This window comes from Gobius niger (assembly GCF_951799975.1).
Source record: "Gobius niger genome assembly, chromosome: 3".
NCBI lineage: Eukaryota > Metazoa > Chordata > Actinopteri > Gobiiformes > Gobiidae > Gobius > Gobius niger.
In genome coordinates, this window is record NC_136854.1 from 40913086 (window position 1) to 40938616 (window position 25531).

General features: G+C 42.5%; 1 protein-coding gene across 1 annotated transcript; it reads right to left on the reverse strand.

Annotated features, from left to right (window-relative positions):
- On the reverse strand, nt 1-22520 carry LOC306961102 (sterile alpha motif domain-containing protein 9-like; the record flags this gene model as incomplete). The annotated part of the gene is made up of 4 exons (XM_079553718.1): nt 1-4755; nt 4832-4880; nt 22232-22327; nt 22420-22520. The coding sequence occupies 4 exons, from the start codon at nt 22518-22520 to the stop codon at nt 55-57; spliced, it is 4947 nt and encodes a 1648-aa protein (XP_079409844.1). The 3' UTR covers nt 1-54.
- Between the last annotated feature and the right edge of the window lie 3011 nt (nt 22521-25531).

A 25531-nucleotide genomic window follows, 5' to 3' on the forward strand; every position in this document is an offset into this window, starting at 1 on the left:
ATTATTCATTCAAGATGCCATCTGATATTCCATATATTAGAGCATTCAGGTCATTTAGCTCTCATATTTAACACTGTAGGCCACGGGACCCTCCATAGTGAAGCCAATATAAAAAGAGACCTCTTCACGACTGCAGCCACTACGAATATCACCCAAGTACGCTGGACGGATCATTATTTTGGTGTTAGCCCCGTAAGTGACATAAATTTCACCATTTTCAGATCTTCCTTTAACCCTTAACAACTTCTTCTGGATGTTAGGCGCGCTCCATACTTGTCCAGTGTGCCAAAGATTGTGCAGGTTTGGTTCACCATCATTAAGATCAGACTCATACAATATTTTGTCAAGGTACAATTTGCAAATTATCCGTTTTAAGCCTCTTGATTTTCCCAGAAAAAAATAAGCAATAGCACTTCTTGATGGAAACATGAAACTAAAACGTTTATGGAAGGATCGTTTGGCTGATGCGATGTAAGTGGTGATATTGCTGTACTCTGTGAAGTTTTGAAGGGTTTGGTCCGTTGAGGGCCACATCAGCAGCATGCAGAGGTAATACAGCTCAGGCATATTTGAACGAGGGCCCTCCCTTTGCAGAGTGTCATTAAGGATTGTGACTAACTCTTCATATTTCTTCAACAGACGAGACTTTGGATTGACACTGTGAAGAACAATGTTTGCAAGGATGTAATTGACTGTGTCAGAAGTTGATGGAAATCTACGCAATGAGTTTTCAAAGATGAAATTCCATTTCTTAACAATATTTTCAATCTTGTCAAGTGGATGGTTCAAACTCTGTAAAATCCCAGCAAAAGAATCCGCTTGCATCATTTCCAAGTTACGCCGATGATCATCTATAACCTGCTGCAGACTTAGATTAGGGTTTCTTGCCCTTTCAGACAGTTTTTCTTCCTCTGAGCACATAAAAAGCTTGATGTACTTCTTAAATTGGTCATAGACCCTCTGTTTGTTTCTTTCATCTCCTGTGTCCTTTTGGAGAAGTGCATGTCTGGGTTTCATATATATGAAGTAGTTTTCAAAGAAAGTAAAGATGTCTTTTAGCCTGGGTTTTAATGAAACAAGAAATCTCCCATGGTCTTTGAGGACTTTGACAATTGCATCCACTCCTGAATCCTTGTAATTGCCCAACATGCTAACAGGTTGGTTCCCTCTAAGAACCTGCAGTAATTTGTCTCTTTCATGTCTGTCACTGGCTGGAAAAATGGGAAGTCCAGTGATAAAGTCAAGAATCATCATTATAACCTCAGTTTCCCCAAGATAACCTGATGTATTGTAACATTTCCTGACTTTTCTAAAGTGTAGATCAAGTGGATCATGTTCATCTTTCTTGGCCAGTTCTTGTGAATCTCTGAAAGCAGACGCAGCTTTAGAGGCTAAATTTAAACATTCATCAAGTGATTCTGGAGACTGTTCCTTGGAATCTTCAATTATCTTTTTGAGGTGGCTTTTGTACACCTGCCCCACAGTGTCTGCGATGTAGGAGTTGGATCTTTTGCTCTGAGCGTCTAAGGCCCACTTGAGCGCAGAGTCAAAGTCTTTCTCATTCAGGCACATGTGCCGTGCCAGCGCTTGAGGCAATGTTGCACTTCGATCAAATCTTTTTACTGCCCTTTCAAGGACTTCATTAACCTTATCAACACCTTCTTCTTTTTGTATGTCCTCAATCAAAGGGGAAAACAGTGTGTTCTTATCGTCTCCCTGCTCTCGCCGAGTTCGTGTGACCAACATACTGTGGATAAACTGTGTCAGGAAGTCCTTTCCCATGCACGTCTTATAGATGATCTCATAGTTTAACAAATCAAAAGTTATGTCGGACAGACTGACTTTATGCTCTTTAAAGACTTTCAGGCAGTTTTCAGCAATCATCTGATGTAAGAGCCGCACTGCTTGGTAAGTGCCATGTTCTTCAACATCAAAAGTTTTCAAAAGAGTTGAATATGGATTCATTTTATCTTCCAGTGTTTCTTGTCTCCAAAGTGGGTTTCTTATTTCCATCAGCTCTTCGCATAAAGAGAGTGACATGTAGGAGTCATGAACATATGTGTTCAACAAAGCCAGGAAACCCAAGAGTCGGCCCTGTTTGGAACCAACATCAAGATCTTTGAGAATGTTGTTCACCAAATCACTGATGTAATCTTTGCTGAAATTATTTTTCATGATCATGAACACGTAGAAAGTGTCCGGCTTGTCATGGCTGTCTTTGAGTTCTTCATATTTCTTAAAAAACAAATCCTTCTCTTTTCGTGAGAGCTTTGCGCTGATGCAGACGTTTGGATTGTCACTGTATCTTGAGGCTTCATTGGGAAATGGAGTTCTCTCACAGTTTAATATCAGTACCAGTAGGTTGTTGGGATGATGTCCATCAGAGGCTGTATTAATGACACATTTTTTTAGATCCTCTACATCGTACCAGTTATCTGTTAAGAGCAGCACTGGTGTGAAGCCTGATTGATCTTGTTTACCGTATGTGAGCAGCGTCCGGATTTGCAATGCAATGTCTTTGTTTGTTGCCATTTGGTTTTTAACAACTGCACATCTGAATTTGTTTTTTAAGCTCCAGAGAATGTGCATTGCTAAAGTCGTTCCCCCACAGCCGGGGTGGTGGAAGAGTGACACGATCACACATGGAGACATGTGACTCTGAACTGGACAGATGATACGATGAAGCTCAGTGTATCTGTCTCGTTTGATGAAAGGCAGGCTGCCCGGCTGCTCCGACAAGTAAAAGTTCCACCAGGACACTTGTCCTCCTCTGTAAAAATCCTCTTCTATGTTTTTCTTAAACTCTTCGTAGGATTGCTTTGTCTCAATTTCTGTGTTTTCACATTCGTTTTCACACAGTATTTCCAAATCTGGCATCATCTCTTCGTCTTTCTTTTCCAGTTGGACTGAGCTAGAACCAGTGGAGGGTAAGAATCTTCTGGAGGCTCTTGTCTGTGGTTCTTTGAGTGTTTTAATGGTGCTGGAGATCTCCTGGAAACTCAAAGAGTGGATACATTTATTAGTGATGTCTTCTTCACACCATCTCTCCACCAAATTCTTCCAGTGACTAAAGACTGTGGCGTCTTTGCAAAGACAAAGCATATTGTCCATCCCTTTCAATGAGCGATACAAAGCACAGAATGTTTCCAAAATAGGTCTTGAATTGATGGTAACAGCAGAGTGAAGGATTATTATGACCAATAATCCGTGCCTGGGAAGCAAGTCTGGACTGCAAAGAAAAGACACCATGTTGGTGATGTCACCGGATCGTTTCTTCAGCCACTCGCCGGGAGTAAGCGGTTTCTCTAAGTCACCGTCTTCACCGGCCTGCCCATTGCAGAAAATCCAGCTGGTTTGTTTGAACAGGTTAAGTTTTGCAATAACTGAAGTTCTGTCTTGAGTCGAGTACATGTGTGGGAAATGCAGATTTGCAACACGGTCTTTTCTGTAAAAGTGGCATGTTCCATCTTTAGCCGACTCTGGATCAAAATCTAAAACTGCAAACAAGTTTAGCTCTTTCAGAAAGTCCATGTGCTCCAGTTGAGTTGAAACACATTTGTCAGTCACAACAAAGACTTGGATGGAGTTTGAAAGTCCATCTTGTCCCCGAGTGATCAGCTGTTTGAGTCTTTGACCCTGGTTTTCACAGGAAGGAGGAGGTTCATGTCTCTGTTCTGCTGCTCTGCGAGCAGATGCCCAATGCTTTACTTTCTCATCAATGTCTTTTATCTTATCTTGAAGAACACGTGGATTTGAATCTGACAAAATGTTGACTTTTCTGGACCCGTCTCGCACAAAAAGGCATTCACTTTTGGACTGGTGTTTCTCTGTGGACGGAATATTAAATATTGTGTAGAAAACACTCTCCAGAGTCTCTGAATACAAAGGAATCACATCCACTTCAATCACACATTTGTCTGAAGCTGTTCCGTCTTCACGTTGGACCTGGATGAACACAGGAGGCCGGATGCAGGTCCTGGCAGAGGTTATGTGTTTCTGATCAAAGTATTTACTCACATTTAATTCAAATGCCTCACTGTAAAGACTCCTAGAGCTGATTTTGTGGCCGATGATCTGACCATGTTCTTCACTTGGTTTATCCTTCACTCCAAAATGAATCGTCCCGTTGGTTCGTGAATTCATGCAGCTCGCAGCGAAACAGAACATTTCACTAGTGAACTCAAACAGAGCCTCTTTCTGACTGACCTCCTCTGAATCTGGCAGAAGCTGATACTCATGAACAGGCTCAAGAAGATTACTTGGACCCACTACAGCTGGGAGGAAGTGGTGCTCTGTGTAAAATACTGGGACACTGCTTTTGTCAAATGGACGCATCGCACTCACTGGTCTCTTCATTTGTAAAAATGGTTTTATCTGGAGCTGTTTCTGAAAAGACTCTGAGATGTGCTCTTCATAAACATCTGTCTCCTCTTGCAAAACTGACAAACGTTCACTGTGAAATCCTGAGTCTGCTGACACAGTTTGTGTTTCCAGGTGATCCTCTGTTGCTGCACTCGGCTCAGAGCGTCTGAACTTCTCCACCTGACGCACAATTTGCAGAGCTTGTGCAGGTGGAACCCCAAGCTCTATAAGGTCCTGTTTCTCAAAAGACGCTAAGCCAGCACCTGTGGTTCCTTGAACATATAGATTCTGTGCAACATTTGGTGGAATTCGAAGTTTAGTTTTCAGCCAATGTTCAACATTTTCTGTTGTCCAGTCTTCCATTGAGGGAGGAAGAGCAGCAGCATCTTCAGTCTAGGAAAATGACAGATAAGAAAATACGTACAGTTACGCAAATAAATGGTGTGAGTTGTACTTAAAGGTTGCATACCTTTCCTGTGAGTGTCTGTCGAACACCTGGGTTTGCAGTTTTCACATTTCTGCAAATAGAAATGTTTTATTTTGAAATGAACATGAACTGCAGATCAAACCATTATGAGGCCTAAGCATAAGTTCAAACAGAATCACTGTCAAAGTTGGGAGATGTTTCTTATTAACTTATTATAGTGAAAGTACCACCCTGTCTCTAATGCTGCGTCCGAAATGGTCAGATTGCTAAGAGCTCTTACGCCAAACCGGATGTGCGTCAGCGTCCGCCATGGCAAGTTGCTTTCGAATTGGTAAGTCAGTTAGGTAGTAGTTAGGAAAAGGAGCCTCGATGCTAACTATCATGGCCACTTTAGCATAGGGACCTCTGATGCTAACTAACCGGTGATTAGGAGCTATGTGCCATCTGTAACCCGCATTTCCTGAAGCAGTTTTAATTTTGCGGGTCTGCTTCCCGTACAGCCACAGCCCCGTTTCCTTATACCTGTGGGGTTAATCCCAGGTCACTTCCTCCTCCCCACTACTCCCTGTGACTGTGGCTGGTGGCGTGTGGTTTTGGGAGCTAAGGCTACTACTAGCGCTGATTCCACTCTGATCTACGCTCATACGCTCAATACGATCAGATTGACACTCCTATAATGGGTGAGTTTTAAAGTTCGAAGCGGTTTATGAATGATGGCGTGATGTTTACAAATACATTGTTTAACAGCATCACGCTTGTGATGACCGTTCGAGCCCCACACCTTCAAACCTCTCGGGCTGGGACTACTTCTACCCGAGTATCTTAGATAGTCTTCAACGGTGAGTTTCCGACACAAACTCGGTTTATTATTTACGTTTATAGCGAGTGATTTTAAGTTACATTTTGCGGTTTTGATTGCGTGATCCAAGCCTCGCTACCGCTCCCGTTCCAAGCTCCTTTGAGCCTCTTTGATTGTTTACGTTTGGTTATGTGCTGTGCTAGCGCGCAAAGCACCGCTTCTAGAGCTTAATCCGTGACATTATTTAACTTAATATTTAAGCCGAATGAAACGGAACAGTTTCTTTTACTAGAATCGACCCTTGGTTTTGCGCTTTTGCACCGGTTTTGTGCGCGCTTGAGATTTCTAATTATAGCATTAAAGCGGCTATGAGTTTCCGCTTTATTTACTTTTTGACTTTTGACGTAGCTACGTGTTTTTTTTCTATTGTTGCGCAACTTTATGAGAATCTGCTTGAGTATTTTAATCCCTACTCAAGTAATTTACTTTATTCTTGGATTCCTAGAGTATTTTGAACCTTTGAAGTGCACTTGATTTGTGAAATGGTTTTCTAATGTAATGAAACCTATTGTAAAACTATTTAGCTGTTACATAGTTCTATGTAATATATCTGTAAAATCTACAGAGTTAATGTAGATAATTTAGCTTAATGATACATATGCTCATTTGTTTCATTTCGACCTTTCCAGGTCGGGTTTTTTGTAAAGGACTGAACCAACCAATCCACCCTTTTTGAATCGCAACCTTTCAACTTTCTCCTCTTGATGGCGAGCTATTGATCTACCAAAGTGGTAGGAATAATCGAACCTGAACTGAACTGAAAACTCAAAGAAAAACAACCTCTTTGAAGTGCATTCTGCACCACATTGTTTTGTTTTGTATCTGTGTGTATTGTTTTGTAATCATATCTGACCTATCAATTATATATATATACACTTTCATAACCTATATTTATTATTATATACCGTATACATATATAAATATTGAATACACTATTATATTGAAAACTATACATATTCAATACATTTTTTTGAAACGTTCCTCCTGTATATGTGTTTTATTCACACACTCTGGCTCCGTGGCCGAATCTTCTTCTGGCACAGTCAACCGTTCTAGTCATAAAGCGTTACACATCCCACAAGCCACTGCGCCAAATTCCCCACCCCCTTCGCCCCCACCCTCGAGTGATTCATGGGCAACCACTGTTGATTGACAGGAGCACATTTAATAATAAAAATAATGATAATTAAAAAATAAGATTCTGCACAAGCCAAACTTTATAAAAGTGATAAATCCATGTTGTCGTCCCCACAGCTCAGTCACATGTCAGTGTTAAAGAGGAAACTCAGTAAACGGATGAAATGCTTTTGTTTTCATTTAGTAGAAACTTAAGCCACATGGATCATTTGCTGCTGTAGCTTTAAGAAACAGCTGTTGAAATAAAATAACACTAAAGGGAAATGTTTGGATCATTTGGATTTATTTTTCCCCTTAAATGTCTTTGTTTGGACACTATGTTGTTGTTGGACACTGTACACTAAGGGGCGACATGCACTTTTGTTTGGCCTGCACTCCACCAATAACTTTAAAGAAGAAGAAAAACAGCTGTTGGTGATGTCACTTCCCTTTCCCCTGTTTAAGGACGGACGGATTGTTCAAAATGCTGCTGAAGCTCTAGTTCACTAACTGCACAGATCTAACAGTCGACCCCATGAAAGGTTAAGGAGTTAGTTGCTAGTGTGACAATTTGATGGTTTCGGACGCAGCCTCTGTCTCCTTTATCTCCTACAAGGGTGAAGCAGAGAAGTATGACAGAGAGAAAAACATAGGAAACTACCCTCCTTCTAACCGCTTGGTTAGGCCGGAGAGGAGATGGAGGAAGGACAAAATAACTATACATTTTCAAATATTCTCTGAGCATCAAAAAATATACAACAACGCAATAAGAAACGCACGCAATAACTACTTTTCAAACCTAATCAGCATCCATAAAAATAACCCCAAAATTTTATTTTCCACCATCAACCATTTATTCAACCCGGAATTTAACAAAACCCATTTTAAAGTGTCTGACTCCCTTTGCGACGCGTTTGCAGACCACTTCGTGGGGAAGGTGGACACTATCAGATGTAATATTTTATCCTCCCAAAATAACACGGTTTTAAATGCATCTGGGTGTCTGCCTTCAGAGGAAACACTGGACAGTTTTGTCCTGGTTAATGCTGAGATGCTTGATAAAGTTTTCTCCTCAGTGAGGCCCACCACATGTCTTTTAGACCCGGTCCCAACGCCGTTTTTTAAAACATTTTATGGATCTTTTAGAGACGAGCTTTTAAACATGATGAATTGCTCTCTTCAGACAGGGGTCTTCCCTGCTGCATTTAAAGGGGCGGTGGTGAGGCCCCTGCTGAAGAAGAGCAATTTGGATTTTAATGACCTGAACAATTTCAGGCCGGTATCCAACTTACCATTTTTAAGCAAAATTTTAGAAAAACTTGTTTTTTATCAACTTAGTGATTTTATTACCGCACAAAATGTCCTTGAAAAATTTCAGTCTGGCTTTAGGGGAAACCACAGCACCGAGACGGCCCTTTTAAAGATTTTAAACGATTTTAGATTAAATTATGATTCTAAAAAGTTGACCGTGCTGGTTCTTCTGGATTTGAGCGCTGCTTTTGATACAGTCGACCACACTGTCCTTTTAACTCGTTTAAAACACATGGGCCTCTCTGGTGCTGTACACAAATGGTTTACTTCCTACCTCACAGACAGGACGTTCATGGTAAGTGTGGATACCTGCTCCTCTAAAGTCCATAAAATCACATGTGGTGTGCCCCAGGGTTCGATTTTAGGCCCAGTGCTTTTTAACCTGTATATGCTCCCTCTTGGTGATGTCATCAGGAGACATGGAGTCAACTTTCACAGTTATGCTGATGATACACAGTTATACATCTCCATGTCTCCTGATGACACCAGGCCAATGGATGCACTTTTTAACTGCATTTTAGATATCAAATCCTGGATGGCAGAAAACTTTCTCCAGCTTAACCAGGACAAGACTGAAGTTTTAGTCATCGGTCCTGAGGCCCAGAGAGAGAAACTTTTACCCAAACTGCAGTCATTGTCTTTTAATCCTTCCTCACAGGTGAAGAACCTGGGCGTGATCTTTGACTCTGAGCTGACTTTTATTCCACACATTAAGAATATCACAAAGATAGGTTTTTACCATCTAAAGAACATAGCCAGAGTCCGCCCCATTCTCTCTCGGGCCAACACGGAGACGCTAATGCATGCTTTTATCACCAGTCGTATCGACTACTGTAATGCCCTGCTTTCTGGTCTTCCCAAAAAGAGTATCTCAGGTTTGCAACTTTTGCAAAACTCAGCAGCTCGTGTCCTGACGAGGACCAGGAGGCGGGACCACATTACACCGGTTTTAGAATCGCTGCATTGGCTCCCCGTGTGTTTCAGGATCGATTTTAAAGTTCTTTTAATGGTTTTTAAATGTCTTAATGGTCTTGGTCCTTCTTATCTCTCAGAACTGCTTTTACCTTATGAACCTTCACGGCCCCTTCGCTCCTCTGGCAGAGGTCTCCTTGTTATTCCTAAAGTCAACAAAAAGACTTATGGCGAGGCGTCTTTCCAGTATTACGGCCCTCGCCTCTGGAATGACCTGCCGGAGGAGCTCAGGGCTGCAGAGAACGTTCATGTTTTTAAGAGCAGGCTCAAGACCCACCTTTTTAGCTTAGCTTTTAGCTGATCTCTACTTACTTATTTATTCAGTTATTTTTATTATTATTTATGTTTATAATTATCTTATTATACTAGTTTTTAGTTAGTTTTATATATATGTTTATTTTATTTTATTTATTATTATTATTATTATTTTTATTTATTTTATGTATATATTTGTATATTGCATTTTTGCATTTTTAGAATTTCCAGTGTTTCCTCTGAGGGAGCCCTCTGCCCCGGGAGCGGTGGTCGGCTGTGGCTGTGTGGGCACTGTCCTCTGGGTGCCCGGGTGGAGGTGTGGTGCTTCTGCTGCACCTCCGCTGGGTGTCCGGTGGTGGTGCCCTGTGGCTGTAGCTGATGTACCGCTCCTGGTGCAGACGGCTCCTCTGATGGCATTTCCTTACCTGGTTCATCTGTACCCAGACTCAGCATTACGTCCATTATTTCATCGTGTATGTGTGTGTGTGTGGCTGCGTGTGTGTGTGTGTGGCTGTGTGTGTGCGTGTGGCTGTGTGTGTGTGCCTGCGTGTGTGTATGTGGCTATGGGGAGGGGGTGGGGTGAGCAGTGTTGTTGTCTGTTTGGAAGAGTGGGTGGTTGGGTGGGCGGGAACTGCTTTTAATCTGTAAAGCACTTTGTGTTACAACTTTGTATGAAAAGCGCTTTATAAATAAAGTTTTGATTGATTTTGATTGAGCACCATTAGGGCTGGTGAAGGGCCTCTTATAATTGTATAGCAGTACTAACATACACTAACACCCTCCTCTCATACGTATACTGTATAATGCAAAAATCAACATTGCTCCATTGGTACATTGTTTTCGTATAGAAATATTATTCTTTCTAAATGTTGTATTTCAAAATAGTGGAGCAAAAGTGCTAGTGATGGGTAGATGATACATCAAAGTGTGTCTCACACACTTTCATAATTGTGTCACACTGTATCAAATCAAATCAAATCAAACTTTATTTATAAAGCACTTTTCATACCGAAACGTATCACAAGGTGCTTTACAGATGACAACATTTCAAACAATACGCCCGACACACCCTCCCATCCCCCCGAATATATACAAAGGTTTCACACACACATTCTGCTACTGCAGAGGTTCATTTTTCTGCGTTAAACCACTTAACTTTTCCAGTGCGACTGATGATGCTCTGTAAGCATGCACAGCGCCCTGCTGACCATTACAACAGGGCCTTCAGAGCATGTTTAAGACTGAAGGATGAAGCGCATATGCTACCAGTCACTGTAGCGTATAGCCACAGTCATTTTCAAAGCCGAAATTGATAAAAGACCTAGGAGTGCCATCGGTCAGGAACGAGTGGATGTGCCAAACTCGACTTTGAAAAGGAAGGAAAAAAAGGAAACTGGATTTCACCACGATAGTGAACAAGTTTGAAGAGTAGAAGGCATGCAAAGTTCACTTCTGGGGTCAGTGCAAGTTTTTTTTTCCTCTGCGCATTCCGGCAACTGATCGGCTTATCAAGTTGTGGCGGCCACTGTTCCATCGCGTCTGTTTGCTTTTTGTTGATGCCATTGTTGTGCTGTAAGCTAGTGGTGTGTTCAGTTGATTGGTTTTGTTTGCGTTCTGTTTTGTGCTGACCGTTGTCATGATCTTGTGTGCGTTCTTCTCTCCCTCTGTGGTCAAATGTGTGTGTTTTGAGAGCTGAAGAAATGCTTGTTGTCATTGTGCATGTGTCACTTGTTTTTGGGCCTTGGGCTGTAGAGGTAGGCTCTATGGGAAGTGCATTTATGCTTGTCGCCCAGGGATGGGTTGAGATGGTGTGGGTTGGAGGGAGGGGGTGGGGGGTAAGTTGGATATCGGTCTGAATTAATATCATTAAAATCTAAATTGCTCTTCTTCAGCAGGGGCCTCACCACTGCCCCTTTAAAGGCAGCAGGGAGACCCTCGTCTGAAGAGAGAAATTCATCATGTGTAAAGCTCATCTCTGAAAGATGTCTTAAAAAACGGGGTTGGGACTGGGTCTAAAAGACATGTGGTGGGCCTCACTGAGGAGAACACTTTATCAAGCATCTCAGCATTAACCAGGACAAAACTGTCAAATAGACAACCACATGTATTTAAAACCGTGTTACTTGGGGTAAAATATTACATCTGATAGTGTCTATCTTTCCTCTGAAGTGGTCTGAAAACGCCTCACAGAGAGCGTCTGTGGGGTTAAAAGTAAGTTTATTAAAATCTGGAATTAAAACGTCTTCTATTGTTGAGAATCTGACTTTTGGGTTATTTTTATGATTGGTGATTATTGTGGAAAAGAATGTATTTCTTGCATTTCGTATTGCTGTATCGTAGGTATTTTGTTGAGCACAGAATATTAATAATTTATCATTATTTTGCATTTCCTCCATCTCCTCTCGGCCTTCCTGCAATTTCTCTTGAGTTGCTTTAGCTCCTCGTTTCCCCAGGGGGGGAAGGGGTTTAGGATTAATCTTTTTAAGTTCGAATGGTGCATCTGTATCGAGGGCAATGAGTAGTTTACTGTTAAAGGTCCCGTTAAATTGTCCTATCATGCGAAATCAACTTTTTTTTAGCTTTAAACCATGTTGTTATGCTATTTCCTTATCAAAAACACCACCAGTGTTTTTTGGCTTCATTCACGCAGTTCTGAGCATTTCTCCTGAATCCTGCTCTCTGAGCAGCTGCTCCGCCCTCTGCTGGAAAATGACTGAGTTGTCACACTCTGACGTTTTTTACGCCATAGTGTCAAACAGGAAGAGCCCGATGTCTGTAATGTAATGCCTTACAGCCTGATTTTAATATGTAAAACAGCCTTTTCATTATTTCTGTTGTAAGAAATACAAAAAAAGAGGACGTGCCCGACACGTCCGCACTGCCCCTGCAGAGAAAACAACCACACCCCCTGAGCGTCTGAACAGATGTCATGTTTGCACTGAAAGTTGTGGAGATGGAGCTCTTTCAAACCTACTCTGGACACACCTGTGCTCTTTTCTTACCTAACGACAACTGCAATGGAAAAGGATAACGAGATCGCCAGAAACCCAGACAGAGGGGAGAAGGTCCTCCGAAAGTGTGCTTGTGGATGGGAGAAGATAACAACGTTCAGGGGGTTGCGAATCCATCAGGGAAAGGCGAAGTGTGGTGGGAGAGGTCAACAGCAACCTTGCACTGCAGTAGCGGGTAAGACAAGAGGGACCACGAGCCGGGTCGAAAACCACAGTGCCGACGGACCCAATGCAGCTGTAGGCATAGAAGAAACAGAGATGGAAGTCCCTTCCATGGACGCGAAGCCCCCTAGCGAACACCAAGACCCCACCCAAGCCACCCCATCGGGAAAAGAGCCACAAGCAGAGGCCAAGAGACCAGAGAGGAAGGCCACACTCAAATGGCCAAAGTCCAACCAAGCAGAGGCATGGCAAACACTGGATGCAGACCTGATCCAGATCCTGGAGGGAAAATTGCGTGGAGTCGTCGAAGTCAAGCTCAATCAGTTTGGAGACACCATATACCAGAGCTGTAAGGATAGATTTGGCGAAATCATCCCCAAGCGACGGCCTGCTCCAAGAGCGAAGGGGAGGAGAGAAAAGGAGATCACAGAGCTTGTCCAGAGGCGACGACAGCTCCGCAAGAACTGGAGGAAAGCGGACTATCCAGAGAGAGAAGGCCTGAAAGTCCTGTGGGAAGAAGTGGGGCAAAGGCTAGCAAGACTCCGCCGAGCTGAACGCATCCGCAAGCGCAGCAAGCGGAAGCAAAAGGAGCGATCCAGCTTCTTCAAGGATCCCTTCAAGCACGCAAGACGGTTGCTAGAGGAGAAGAAGTCCGGGAAGCTCGAAGCCACCAGGGAGCAAATAGAACAGCATGCTAAAAGGCAGTACAGTGACCCGCTGAGAAACGTCCCTCTAGGAACACCAGGGTACGTGCCACGGCCTGGGCTGCCAACAGTCGAGTTCAACATAATGCCCCCTAAGCTCAGCGAAGTCAGTCAAGTTGTGAGCAAGGCGAGGTCATCATCAGCACCAGGCCCCAATGGAGTTCCCTACAAGCTCTATAAAAACTGCCCCAAGGTACTAGAGCTACTGTGGTACCTAATGAGAACAGCTTGGAAAAAGCAAATCATTCCATCAGAATGGCAAAGAGCTGTAGCAGTCTTCATTCCTAAAGAGGAAAACTCTAAAGACATCGGCCAATTCAGAAACATCGCCCTGCTGAATGTAGAAGGGAAAATCTTCTTCTCTGTACTGGCAAGAAGGATGACCGAATTCCTGCTAAAGAATGGCTACATTGATACCAACTGCCAGAAAGCAGGCGTTCCAGGGTTCCCAGGGTGCAGCGAGCACTCGTCAATGATCTGGAACCAAATCCAGAGAGCCAAGAGGGAGAAGACCGACCTGCACATCGTCTGGCTCGATCTCGCAAACGCGTATGGATCAGTTCCACATCAGCTGATCAACTACGCTCTGGACTTCTTCCACGTGCCCCTCTGCATCAGGAACTTGGTAGCACTGTACTTCAGCGATCTGCAGATGTGTCTCGCCCTCCAGGACTTCACTACTGGGTGGCAACAACTACAGGTGGGAATTGCCATGGGGTGTGCTATTTCACCAATCCTGTTTGTTGCTGCCTTTGAGATCATTCTCATAGGGGCAAGGCAGATGGTGGGAGGGATCAAACTGCCATCTGGCCAGAGGCTTCCTCCACTGAGAAGCTACATGGACGATGTCACTAGCCTCCTTCAAACAGCAGCATGCACATCTAGGCTGTTAAAAAAGGTTTGATGAGTTGATGTCATGGGCCAGGATGAAGGTTAAGCCCGCCAAATCACGTAGTTTGTCACTCAGAAGGGGAGCCATAAACAACAGCACCACCTTTGTTGCCGGGGGAGAGACAATCCCTCTTCTGTCCGGACAACCTATCAGGAGTTTGGGGAGAGAGTATTCTGCAGAACTCTCTGACAAACAGATGGGGAGGACCGTCATGAAACAGCTTTCGGACGGCCTGGCAAGGATCGACCAAAGCCAGCTCCCCGGAAAATACAAGGTTTGGTGCTACCAATTCACACTCTACAGGAGACTGATGTGGCCCCTGAAGATGTGTGAGATCCCCTCATCCACCGTGAGGAAGATGGATGGAAAAGCCAACACCTTCATCAGAAAGTGGCTGGGGCTACCACGGTGTCTCTCTGATTCTGGCCTCTTTGGGAAGAACGGACTGCAATTGCCACTGCAGTCCCTAAGCGTGGGGTACATGCAAGAGAAGACCAGGTTGGTTCTCGAGCTCAGGGAGTCCACCGACGAGTCAGTAAGGAATGCCAACGCCAAGGTTCCCACTGGCCGAAAGTGGAACGCAGAAGCTGAGGTGGGCCATGCGGTCTGCAGGTTGCAGCATCGAGAGATCGTGGGCAGAGTTCAGGCAGGAAGAGCAGGTCTAGGGTGGGGCGAGGCACCACGGTTTTGGTCCAAGGCTACCCGCAAGGAGAGGAAGGAGATGGTGGTGGCAGAAGTGACGCAGATGGAGGAAGAGCGCTATAAGATCAAGGCCGTCTCGCAGGGCCGGCAAGGAAGATGGACAACTTGGGAGGGAGTTGTCAACCGTAACATCAGTTGGTCTGACCTGTGGAAGATCCCGCAGGCGAGGCTAAGCTTCCTTATCCGTTCAACCTACGACACGCTTCCCTGTCCACGTAACCTGCACCAATGGTTTGGTAATGAGGAATGCTGCTCACTCTGTAATGCTCCCAATGCAAGCCTTCAACACATCCTGTCAGGCTGCAAGACTGCGCTCTCCCAGGGACGCTACAAGTGGCGCCATGACCAGGTCCTCAGGAAGCTCGCTGAGGTGCTGGAAATGTGCAGACAGGGTAGCAAACGGCTACCACCAGCAAAGAACCACACCAACTTTGTCAGGGAAGGGGATGGGCAAAATTACACCAGGCCAAGGGAGAGACTGCGGCCTTTTGCCCCCAACCTGGAGTGGAACATGAGGGTTGACCTTAATAAGCAGCTCCTGTTCCCCACCGAGATCACCATCACATCTCTCCGCCCTGACATTGTGGTTTGGTCTTCGAAAGCAAAAGTGGTGCACCTCATTGAACTCACAGTTCCATCAGAGGGGGAGATCGAGGCTGCCTACGAACGCAAGAAGGCCAAGTATTCCGAGCTGGCTGCAGAGTGCCGGGAGGCTGGCTGGAAGGCCGCCATCTACCCTGTTGAAGTTGGCTGCCGAGGCTTTGTGGGGCTGTCAATGACACGGCTCTTGAGGGACGCAGGAGTCACGGGTGGAAAGCTGCGCAGGGCCACAAGTGAGCTTTCGGAAGAGGCGGAAAAAGGTAGCTTCTGGCTCTGGTTGAGAAGGAAGGATAGGAGTTGGGGAAAAAACGCTTAACCCCAATGACAGCTGCAGGGGATAACATCCTACAGCTGCAGGGAGTGACAGGGAGACGTCCTTGTCACTGCTTCGCCACCATGAGACGTTCCAGGATTAAAGGGGCGAAACGTTAGTGATTGGTGGTTCCTGGCTGATGACCCTGCAGCTGACCCATGGGCACCGGAGGAGGTGCGACAGGCAGTAATGCCAAGCAGGAAATTACACCTACCTGTATACATCAAATCATGGAGAAAATGTGCATTTGGGTATGGGAATACAGGACTTTATTCAACCTTCCTAAAGAAGAGGCCACTCGCCAGAAGTTGAAATTTCTTTCCGAGATTCAGCGACTATCAGCCAAAATAGTGTTTTTCTGTCACTTCACTGATGGATGTTTGGTGAACCTTCGCCAGCATCAAAGTAGATTAACTGAGCGATGATGGAGCGGCCAGAGCGGTGGTTAGCCATTTATGAAGCTGTGTTGCAAATGTCAACTCCTTATAACTGCATTGTGAAGTAACTTTGCTGTGATTTCTACGACTGCAAAAGTTGCATCGGCTGCATCAACTCGGTGAGAGGGGGCGGAGTTAACTGAATCAAAGCTTCTTGTCTTCCAGGTTTGAAAAATACCTCCAGAAAATACTTACAAAAATGAGTACTCTATAGTGGTAGTGGTACAATATATCCTATAAATGCTTTGGACAGGCTACAATAGCAGGATACAGATCCTTTAAAATTGTCAACAATAAAATCACAGCTAGCAGGTAAAGTCACTGGGGGAATTTGTTGTAAAGCATCAATACATTTTGCAGCCACTTCAGAGGTAAAATTACGTTTCCTCACAGTTTTTGCCGAGACTCTCGCTGGATAAAACAGGTGACTTTAAAAAACACGCAGTAGTGGTCAGAGACATTACTAAAAAGGGGACATCTTTTGTGTCATTATAGATAGTGACACATAAAATCGGGGGGTTACTAAAAATAATTGCGTGGTGCTCGAAACTCGTGTATCAAATAAAATAGGTTTGGTGGCAAGAGTGTTTATGCTTATAGAGGTAGTGCCATCTCCTCTTTTTCCATTTCTGGTTGAGAAGGCACTTCTAAAATTAGGTGTAGAGACCTCAGCAAGAACGGCATTCGCTGAGCTTAGACGAGTTGATGTGTAACTGTCTGGTCTTTGTGTGTGCGCTCAGTCACACTAAAAGACCTAAGATGTTGTTAGCATTTAGCCTCACGGGGGGGTTACGTGAATAGTCACACGATCCAAGCATAGATACACAAAATCAATTTTCTAAGCGGATAAAAATGGGTACTATATTGTAAGGCGTAATAACACCTTAGGAGCACTTCGACATCTGCACAGTAATATCTTCACTTTACTGCGCAGACGTCACAGTGCTGCTAAGGTGTTATACAATATAATGGAGGAGAGGGTAAATGCTAACAACATCTTTGGTCTTTTTGCGTGACTGACCGCACGCGTAAAGACCAGACAGGTGCGCATCAACTCGTCTAAGCTCAGGCAAGAACGTATTTCTTTATAGAAAAATGGTGGCCTGTTCCTTTAAATAAGATAAGATGATACTTATGAAATGACGTAACTATTTTCGATTATCCTGTGACTCAAACCCACAACCCTCTGATTATTAACCAGGCGCTCTCCTTACAAAGCTACATGTGGTACAACTAGGCAATATACTAGGCTACTTTTATGATTTTGCGTTGCACTTCAATATCTCTTATTGACTGAGCCACACTTGAGACGTGAAAGAGAAGAAAAGCGATGGCTCTTGTGCTTTACACATTATCTATTGAATCATTTTGTAATCAGGGCAAATTCGCCTGGTTCCCAAAGATTTGGGCGGTCCGGGAAGGATGCTCGAGCCCAGCAGCACCCATGGGATCGCCCCAGTGCATACATCCAAAATGACTACATGAACCAAGCGTTGCTCTTGCTCAACTGGCGCCCCCTGCTGTGCATTGCGTACAACACTATGTGATACAAAATGACAACAGTGAAAGTGTTGGTCATGTGACTTTTTAAAAAACGATACACACATAACACAGCTCGGCTGAGGTGTTGCTTTCTGTGCTTGATAAGTGTGTCGATGCCTCAGCTCATTTAGCCCATCACTAGATAGTGCCACCTCCGTTTGTTTCAACATTGCGAGATGAGACTCGGCCAAAAATTTATCATTATGGCAACGCCGTTCGCCATATTGGAGGTTGGCCATTTTGGATGAAAGCCCACAAAGCGAGAATCTCGTGAAAATCCTTATTATAGGATCCTTATCCTTATAGGATGTTTATCAGAATCGGCTCCGAATTTTGCGATTTTTTGAATTAATATATTATTCTAATGGGAAAATGGGAAAATCGCATAAATCAGCGCCTTGCACTTTTTCTGTCTCCTCCAAGGACATTTACTTTTAGTTTATTTGACCTTTATTTATCCATGATAAAACTCATTGAAATAAATCTCTATAAAATCTCTTTTTCAAGAGTGTTCTGGCCAAGTTTTTTGCAAGAGCAAAACCTGGTGAAAAGTGTGGAATCTGATCTTTTTGCAGCGCAGCCACATTTTAACATATTACATTTGCTTCAGTTTGCACATATGGAGTGGTAAAGATTTATACAAATGTGTCTCTGTATAAGGTCACTAAAACTAACCACAGAGCACTTAAAACACCTTTTCACTTTGTCAGGTACCGAAAGGGCACGATATATTATTATTAGGGGTGTAACGGTTCACGGGGATGTATTGAACCGTTTCGGTTCGGCCTGTTCGGTTCGGTCCACTTGCGTACCGTTTCGGTGTATTATTTTCATTAAATAATGTAAATTTATTATTAGCGTCATATTAAGTGCCGCGGAACAAAGTTCCTACGCGAGTTTCCGCAGGGACGCTATTGAAGCTGCACGAGTAGCTGAGAGAAACAGAGAAACTGCAGTCGTTGAAGGCGCTGGCTTTAAGTATTTGATTAAAAGTCTTGAGCCTCGCTACAATATCCCATCACGTCCGCACTTCAGCCAAAAAGTTATACCAGCGCTCAGAGCCGTTTCTTCCTATACGCAAACTACGCAAGGTGCGTAGTGTTGTTTCACTGATTAATCAACGCGTTGTTACGGGGACAGACTCTTCCAGCGCGCACTCACTCTCCGCCTACTTCGCCACATATAACATCAACACGGAGTAGTCTGGTGAAGTGAATGAGCAGGAGAGACCGACCGCCTTCCCCTTGTCTCTTCCAAAGCGCGAGTTCTTCTCCGCTCGTGTCCCGCTCAGCCGTCTGTCTCCCGGTGCTTCGCCTCATGCACGGCTCCTCCGCGGCTGCATCATGTCACCCGTGTCCCGGGCGCTGCTCTCATGTTTTCTCTGCGCGGACTCTGGGCCTCACTCTCATTTAAACTCTCTTCTTATTGTGTCTGGTGAGTCTAGAGTATCCGGACACTAGTTTGGCGAGTAGACGAGAGTAAAGCCGTTCTCCGTGCCCTTTTTGTTGAGTTGAATCCACATGGTTCTCACGAGCACAGTAACTTACAGTAACTCTGGTTCTCTGAATGTGCACAGTCTAAAACGGATTGGGCGACTCACAGACTAATTCTCAGCGGTAAGACAGAGACAACCGTCAGGAGCAGGTTTCAGTTAGTTTTAAATCAGCGGTTCCCAATCTGTGGCTCAGGGACCAGAGGTGAGAGAATGGGACCATTTGCCATTTACTATTTTAAAAAGGGAAATAGACTAGTAGTAGTCCTAAATCCCAGTCTCACAGTGGTTTAGTGGTTAGTGGTCCTCACACAGGGGGTCGCTTTTATTTATTTTATGCAAGAATTCTATTGTGTATTGGCAGCTTTTCAAAAGAAAAATGTTGTTAGTTCTTATTTATTTGTACCGAAAATTAACCGAACCGAGCCCTCCAAAACCGTGAACCGAACCGAATACAATTTTAGCGTACCGTTACACCCCTAATTATTATTATTGTTGTTTTTTACCCCCTTCTGTAAATCTATACAATCATAAATGATGCTGTTTGTTGTTTCAATTTATTGGTGAATTTTAACCATTTTAAAGATATTTCATTCTGTTATCACACAATGATCAAATTAATTGCGTGTGGACCATCTCATTTAAAGAGGGGGTTTTATTCTTTCAATAATCTATTTTCTTTTTTTCGATTGATTGATTGATTGATTGATTGATTGATTGATTGATTGATTGATTGATTGATTGATTGATTGATTGATTGATTGATTGATTGATTGATTGATTGATTGATTGATTGATTGATTGATTGATTGATTGATCGATCGATTAGATTTCAGGTTTTGTTATTAAAAGTAGTGAATGAGGAAACAGGAAAAGCCAAGCAACTTGGCAACTCTGGGGTTGTACTGACAAGACCTGACCATAATGATACACCTCCAAATGACGTCCAAATAACTTACGCTGTGTCATACAGTAAAGTAGAGTGACTGTGACTCAAATTACATTTTGATTTAATTCTATCTAAGGAATGCTGCTGAGCAACTCCTGAGCCTTGGATTAAACCTGGACTGTTGTTACGTAGTGTCCTATGAAAACACTGCAGTAACACAAAGCAGTGACGTCTATTCATTGGTTTCCCTGCTTTATGATGTGCGGAAACAAAAAGTCTAAAATCAATTATTATACTTGTTGTAATTGCAGTTAAGAGTGAGAAAGGGCAGTTTGGTTTGTATAAGGCCAGTCCAAATGTCATGTGCCTGTGTTTTAGTGCTACTGCAGAACCAGTTCAACAGCTTAAACTTCCACAGCTTTTTATCTTCCACTGACAACATTCATGACTGGACCCAGACCTGTGCTTTTTCTGTTGTTGCTGATCCACAAATTAAATGTGTACTTGTCTAACAATGCAAAAACCCATAAAGAATCAATGCATTTGATTCTTGATATATGATGCACAACAATTGTAAAAATTGTAGAAAATGAAGCTCCATCGGGCTTCACTATGGAGGGTCCGGCCCTTGGTCCTTCGATGAAGAATATCTGCCCTTCATCAAGCTATTGCCTATGTAACGGGTGTGGGTCTGGTTTATTCTTTCAATAATCTATTTTCTTTTTTTCGATTGATTGATTGATTGATTGATTGATTGATCGATCGCAAATATCGGTGGGCCCAGGGCTACATATATACATATACATATATATACATATACATATATATATGCATATATATATGCATACATACAGACATACATATATATACATATATATACATATATATACATATATATACATATATACATATATATATACATATACATATATATATACATATACAAATATCGGTGGGCCCAGGGCTACATATATACATATACATATATATACATATACATATATACATATACATATATATACATATATACATATATATACATATACATATATATATATATATGTATATGTATATATATATATATATGTATATGTATATATGTATATGTATATACTGTATGTATCTATGTATATGTATATAGCCCTGGGCTTTAAATGTAAGGTTGTAATTCATCATTACATCAAAACAACAAACCATACTAATAAGCTAAAAGCAAGACGACTGATTGACAGAGGCATTTTTATGTACTTGTAATCATTGCTCAAGAAGATAACAGTAAAAACACGGCCTCAGAGAGCGCACGTTGATGTGAGGAAACCAGCGAGTGTGTGTTTAAGATGTTAGCATACTACCGGTTAGCATTTAGCTTAAACAGCTCAGCTCTGACCTCTCCAAGTGAAAGCCCTGAACCGCACTCCAAACATCTAGCCTTGGATACAACATGTGACAGAGGTCAGAGCTGAGCTGTGACTGTAGTATTTCCTGTGTTCATAGATGTGAGCCACACGTGTTTATCATGTTGAAGCCATTGTCAGTTGGTTGACTGTTGCTAACCTGTAGCATGCTAACATCTTGAGCAGCTTTAACACTGACTCAGACTGAGACTCTGTTGACATGACAAACAGTAAAAATCAAGAAAGGTTTTCTGTTTCCTCTTTGACGGGTTCATTTAGTCTGAGCAGATATTTAGTCAATCCTGCTGTAGCTCGAGCTGCTACGTCTGTGCATTTGCTGTTTTTTTCCCCCACATAAACATGCGTCTTTGGGGCCGTGTTTTAACTGTTATCTTCTATGGCTACGAGTACAGTTGTCTTTCATTTTCACCATGAGTAGAGATATTGTTACATGTTGCACTGCATAATGCTACTTCGGTATTCAAAATGGCCGCCGGAACTATGCGTGAGGTCATTGGAAAAGCATGTATATATATATATATATATATATATATATATATATATATATATATATATATATATATATATATATATACAGTGGGGGAAAAAAAGTATTTGGCCAAAATCCAATAGAATGTCTATGTGAAACTGACCAAATACTTTTTTCCCCCACTGTATATACATGTTCAATATTTTCATGGCATATCTGGAAATAATCTTGGAACGGCTAGTGTCTGGTGGTGATCAAGATAACCCTGTCTATCGGCTCTTATTTAATATTTATTCATTACCGTTCAGGTTTGTTTCCACTGGACAAATCAGGTCTTTCTGGACTCAGGGATTTCAAAGATGGTGAAGCTGCAGATGCAGACCTTGACTTTTTCTTTCTGAAATAAAAACATACAAACATTGAAACTCACAATAGTTATTATATGAGAACTCTATCACACGGTATTATAAAATAATTGTAACATCTTACTTTTTGCGCTTCTTTCCACTGGACATGTCTGGTCTCTCTGGACTCATGGACTGAAGAGACGGTGAAGTCGGTGACACAGGCCTTTTTTTGTTTGGATCCATTTCTTTTTAAAAATCATAAAGGAGTTTCCTTTCTCAGTTCACTGTGAGGAAACACAGTCCATGAATCCTGATTTGTTTATTTTTTCTTTTCATCAGACACAAATGTATCTGTTCAGTGTACAAAACTACAGACTCCTTAGTGTATTAATGGAGCTCAACAGTCCCACTTTCTTCGGACACTTTCTTTGGTTCCAGAAATCAAAATCACACAACAGGCGACTCATTGTATTAGCTTTTATAAAATAAATAAAAGAAAAAGAACTCACTCGTTGTGGATGCTATTTCTCTGATAGAGAAACCTGGTTAACTTGAAGAACAGGGATAATTTTTTCCATCCACCCATGTCATTGAAAGACGTCTTGCCTGTGGTGCATAATTAAAAAAGAGTTAACACAACACAGCCTGAATAAGTTTAGTCATGACTCATGCGAGTATGAAACAATCCTCTATAGCATAAGTGGAGATAAACAAACAATTACTTAATAGTTAAAGTCAAGTGAAAAACACCACTTTTATTGTTGGATCTTTTTAATTTTATTTCATCAACAGATTCTACAACTGAACACTGCTTGAAAAAGAATTTTGTCTGCAGTAAAGTTACCTCATTGATTTGCTTCAGACATCATTAAGTGTGTTCTGTCTTTGCAAAACAAAAATTGTCTGAGAGCCAATCCTACACTTGTAAAACAGGTGCTTTTGAGTGTGAGGTTTCAGCTCAGAATAATGAAATTATCTGAATCTGAGGCAAAAAGATTCTTTTGTTATTTGGTCTACAAAAGGGAAGCTGTAAGGAAATTTGATTCAATATTACCTATTTTAACATGAGCTAATGTAGCTTTAGCTCCTAAGCTGCAGGTTGTGGATCCCCTTTTGAGTTTGTACGATCGCTCCAACACCAATATTTCAGCATTGATAAAAACTACAAATCAAAGCATTTGTAAAATAATACATTGTGTGAGGGACGAGTGCAAACAGATTAAATCAGCCTCGCCCAGTTCTACTGTGTTCCGGATCGTACATTAGTTACTTACAATGAAACAAACAGCACTGACTTCATCCTGTATTAACATTACTGACATTGATGTCATGTTTCCACCAACTAGCGCAGATAAAACAATAAACATGTCGACTTTTATCCTGGTTTAAAACTGTGCTTACCTGTAGAAGTCTTTTTTCTTTCTTGCATTTGTGTAGTATAAAAAACATACTCCTGTGTCTCAAATTGTGAGTAATGAGTAATGTGAATCGCTTGGCACCTGATGAGTAATTTGACCTGTTGTTACTTTATTGGACTCGAGCCCTCACGTAGGTGGAGCCTTTTTTTTTTTTAATCTCTGTGGGTGTGACATAATTCACTATGAGAAGAGAAAAGTGCTGTTTCAAAGAGCGATGACAAAGGTTGATGAATATGACTTCCTAAATTAGACCCTTTCAGACACAACCTTGACTTTCCAAAAACAGTGCAACCACAAAAAGGTGGTAAATGTAAATGGTGTCAACTTATATAGCGCTTTTCCACCTGCATTAGGCACTCAAAGCGCTTTACAGCAAGGATCCACTCACCCATTCATACTCTCATTCATACACCAATGTACGCAGACACTGGGGGCAATGTGGGTGAAGTGTCTTGCCCAAGGACACAACGACAGTGTGCACCTTCAGGAGGTGGGATTCGAACCCCCGACCTTCCGATCATGAGACGACCCGCTCTACCATCTGCGCCACTGTCGCTCCACAAAAAGGTGGAATAGTTGACGTCATTCTTCACCTGCTCTGCTGGTCCCGCTCTCTCCCTCCGGGGCAGTGGTTACTGGATAACTTAGATGACGCTCTGTCAAGACTTAACACATTTCTGTTGCAAAATTCATATTCATATTCCTGTGCAGATCATGTTTAGATCCATTCATCTTGCAATCTCACATTTTTCCTAACATGAATAATATGGTCAGTTCCAGTCGACTGAGGAACAGTTTTGTACACAGGGCCATCGGGAAGCTGAACTCCCTGCCCTCTCTCCCACCCCTCTTCCCCCTCCCCCCGTCCACAATCAAGATTGAGAGAAACATAGTTTCAAACCATTCACATGGTCTGACAAATAAATGACTTATAAATGACTTTTAAAAATGCTTACAATGAGAGATGGTTCACTGTAAACATCATCAACTGACAATTAAGGGGACATCGCCCGACCCTAATAAATGTGCACAGTGTTTACTGAAAACGAGGGTGTAACACTAATCTGACCCAATGCATCTGAAAATCCACCCAAAACCTACAAAGCACGACCAACATTTCCAGTGCCATTTACGAGTTTACACACTAGTAAATGTAGTGAGTGAGTGAGTGGTTGGTGGTGGTCGGAGGGGCCGATGGCGCAGACTGGTTGCCTCGCTTCCGTCAATCTACCCCAGGGCAGCTGTGGCTACAATAGTAGCTTACCACCACCGAGTCTGGAGTGAACGAATAATGCAACGTAAAGCGTCTTTGAGTGTCCAGAAAAGCGCTATATAAAACCAATGCATTATTATTATTATTATTATTATTATTATTATTATTATTATTATTATTATTCTTACAGAGTCACTCGGCTGCTCAGATGATGATGTTTCTCTCTCTCTCTCTCTCACATAAAGAGCAGCTCTTGTTGCCTTAGATTTCAGGTTTTGTTATTAAAAGTAGTGAATGAGGAAACAGGAAAAGCCAAGCAACTTGGCAACTCTGGGGTTGTACTGACAAGACCTGACCATAATGATACACCTCCAAATGACGTCCAAATAACTTACGCTGTGTCATACAATAAAGTAGAGTCACTGTGACTCAAATTACATTTTGATTGATTCTATTTAAGGAATGCTGCTGAGCAACTCCTGAGCCCTGGATTAAACCTGGACTGTTGTTACGTAGTGTCCTATGAAAACACTGCAGTAACACAAAGCAGTGACGTCTATTCATTGGTTTCCCTGCTTTATGATGTGCGGAAACAAAAAGACTAAAATCAATTATGATACTTG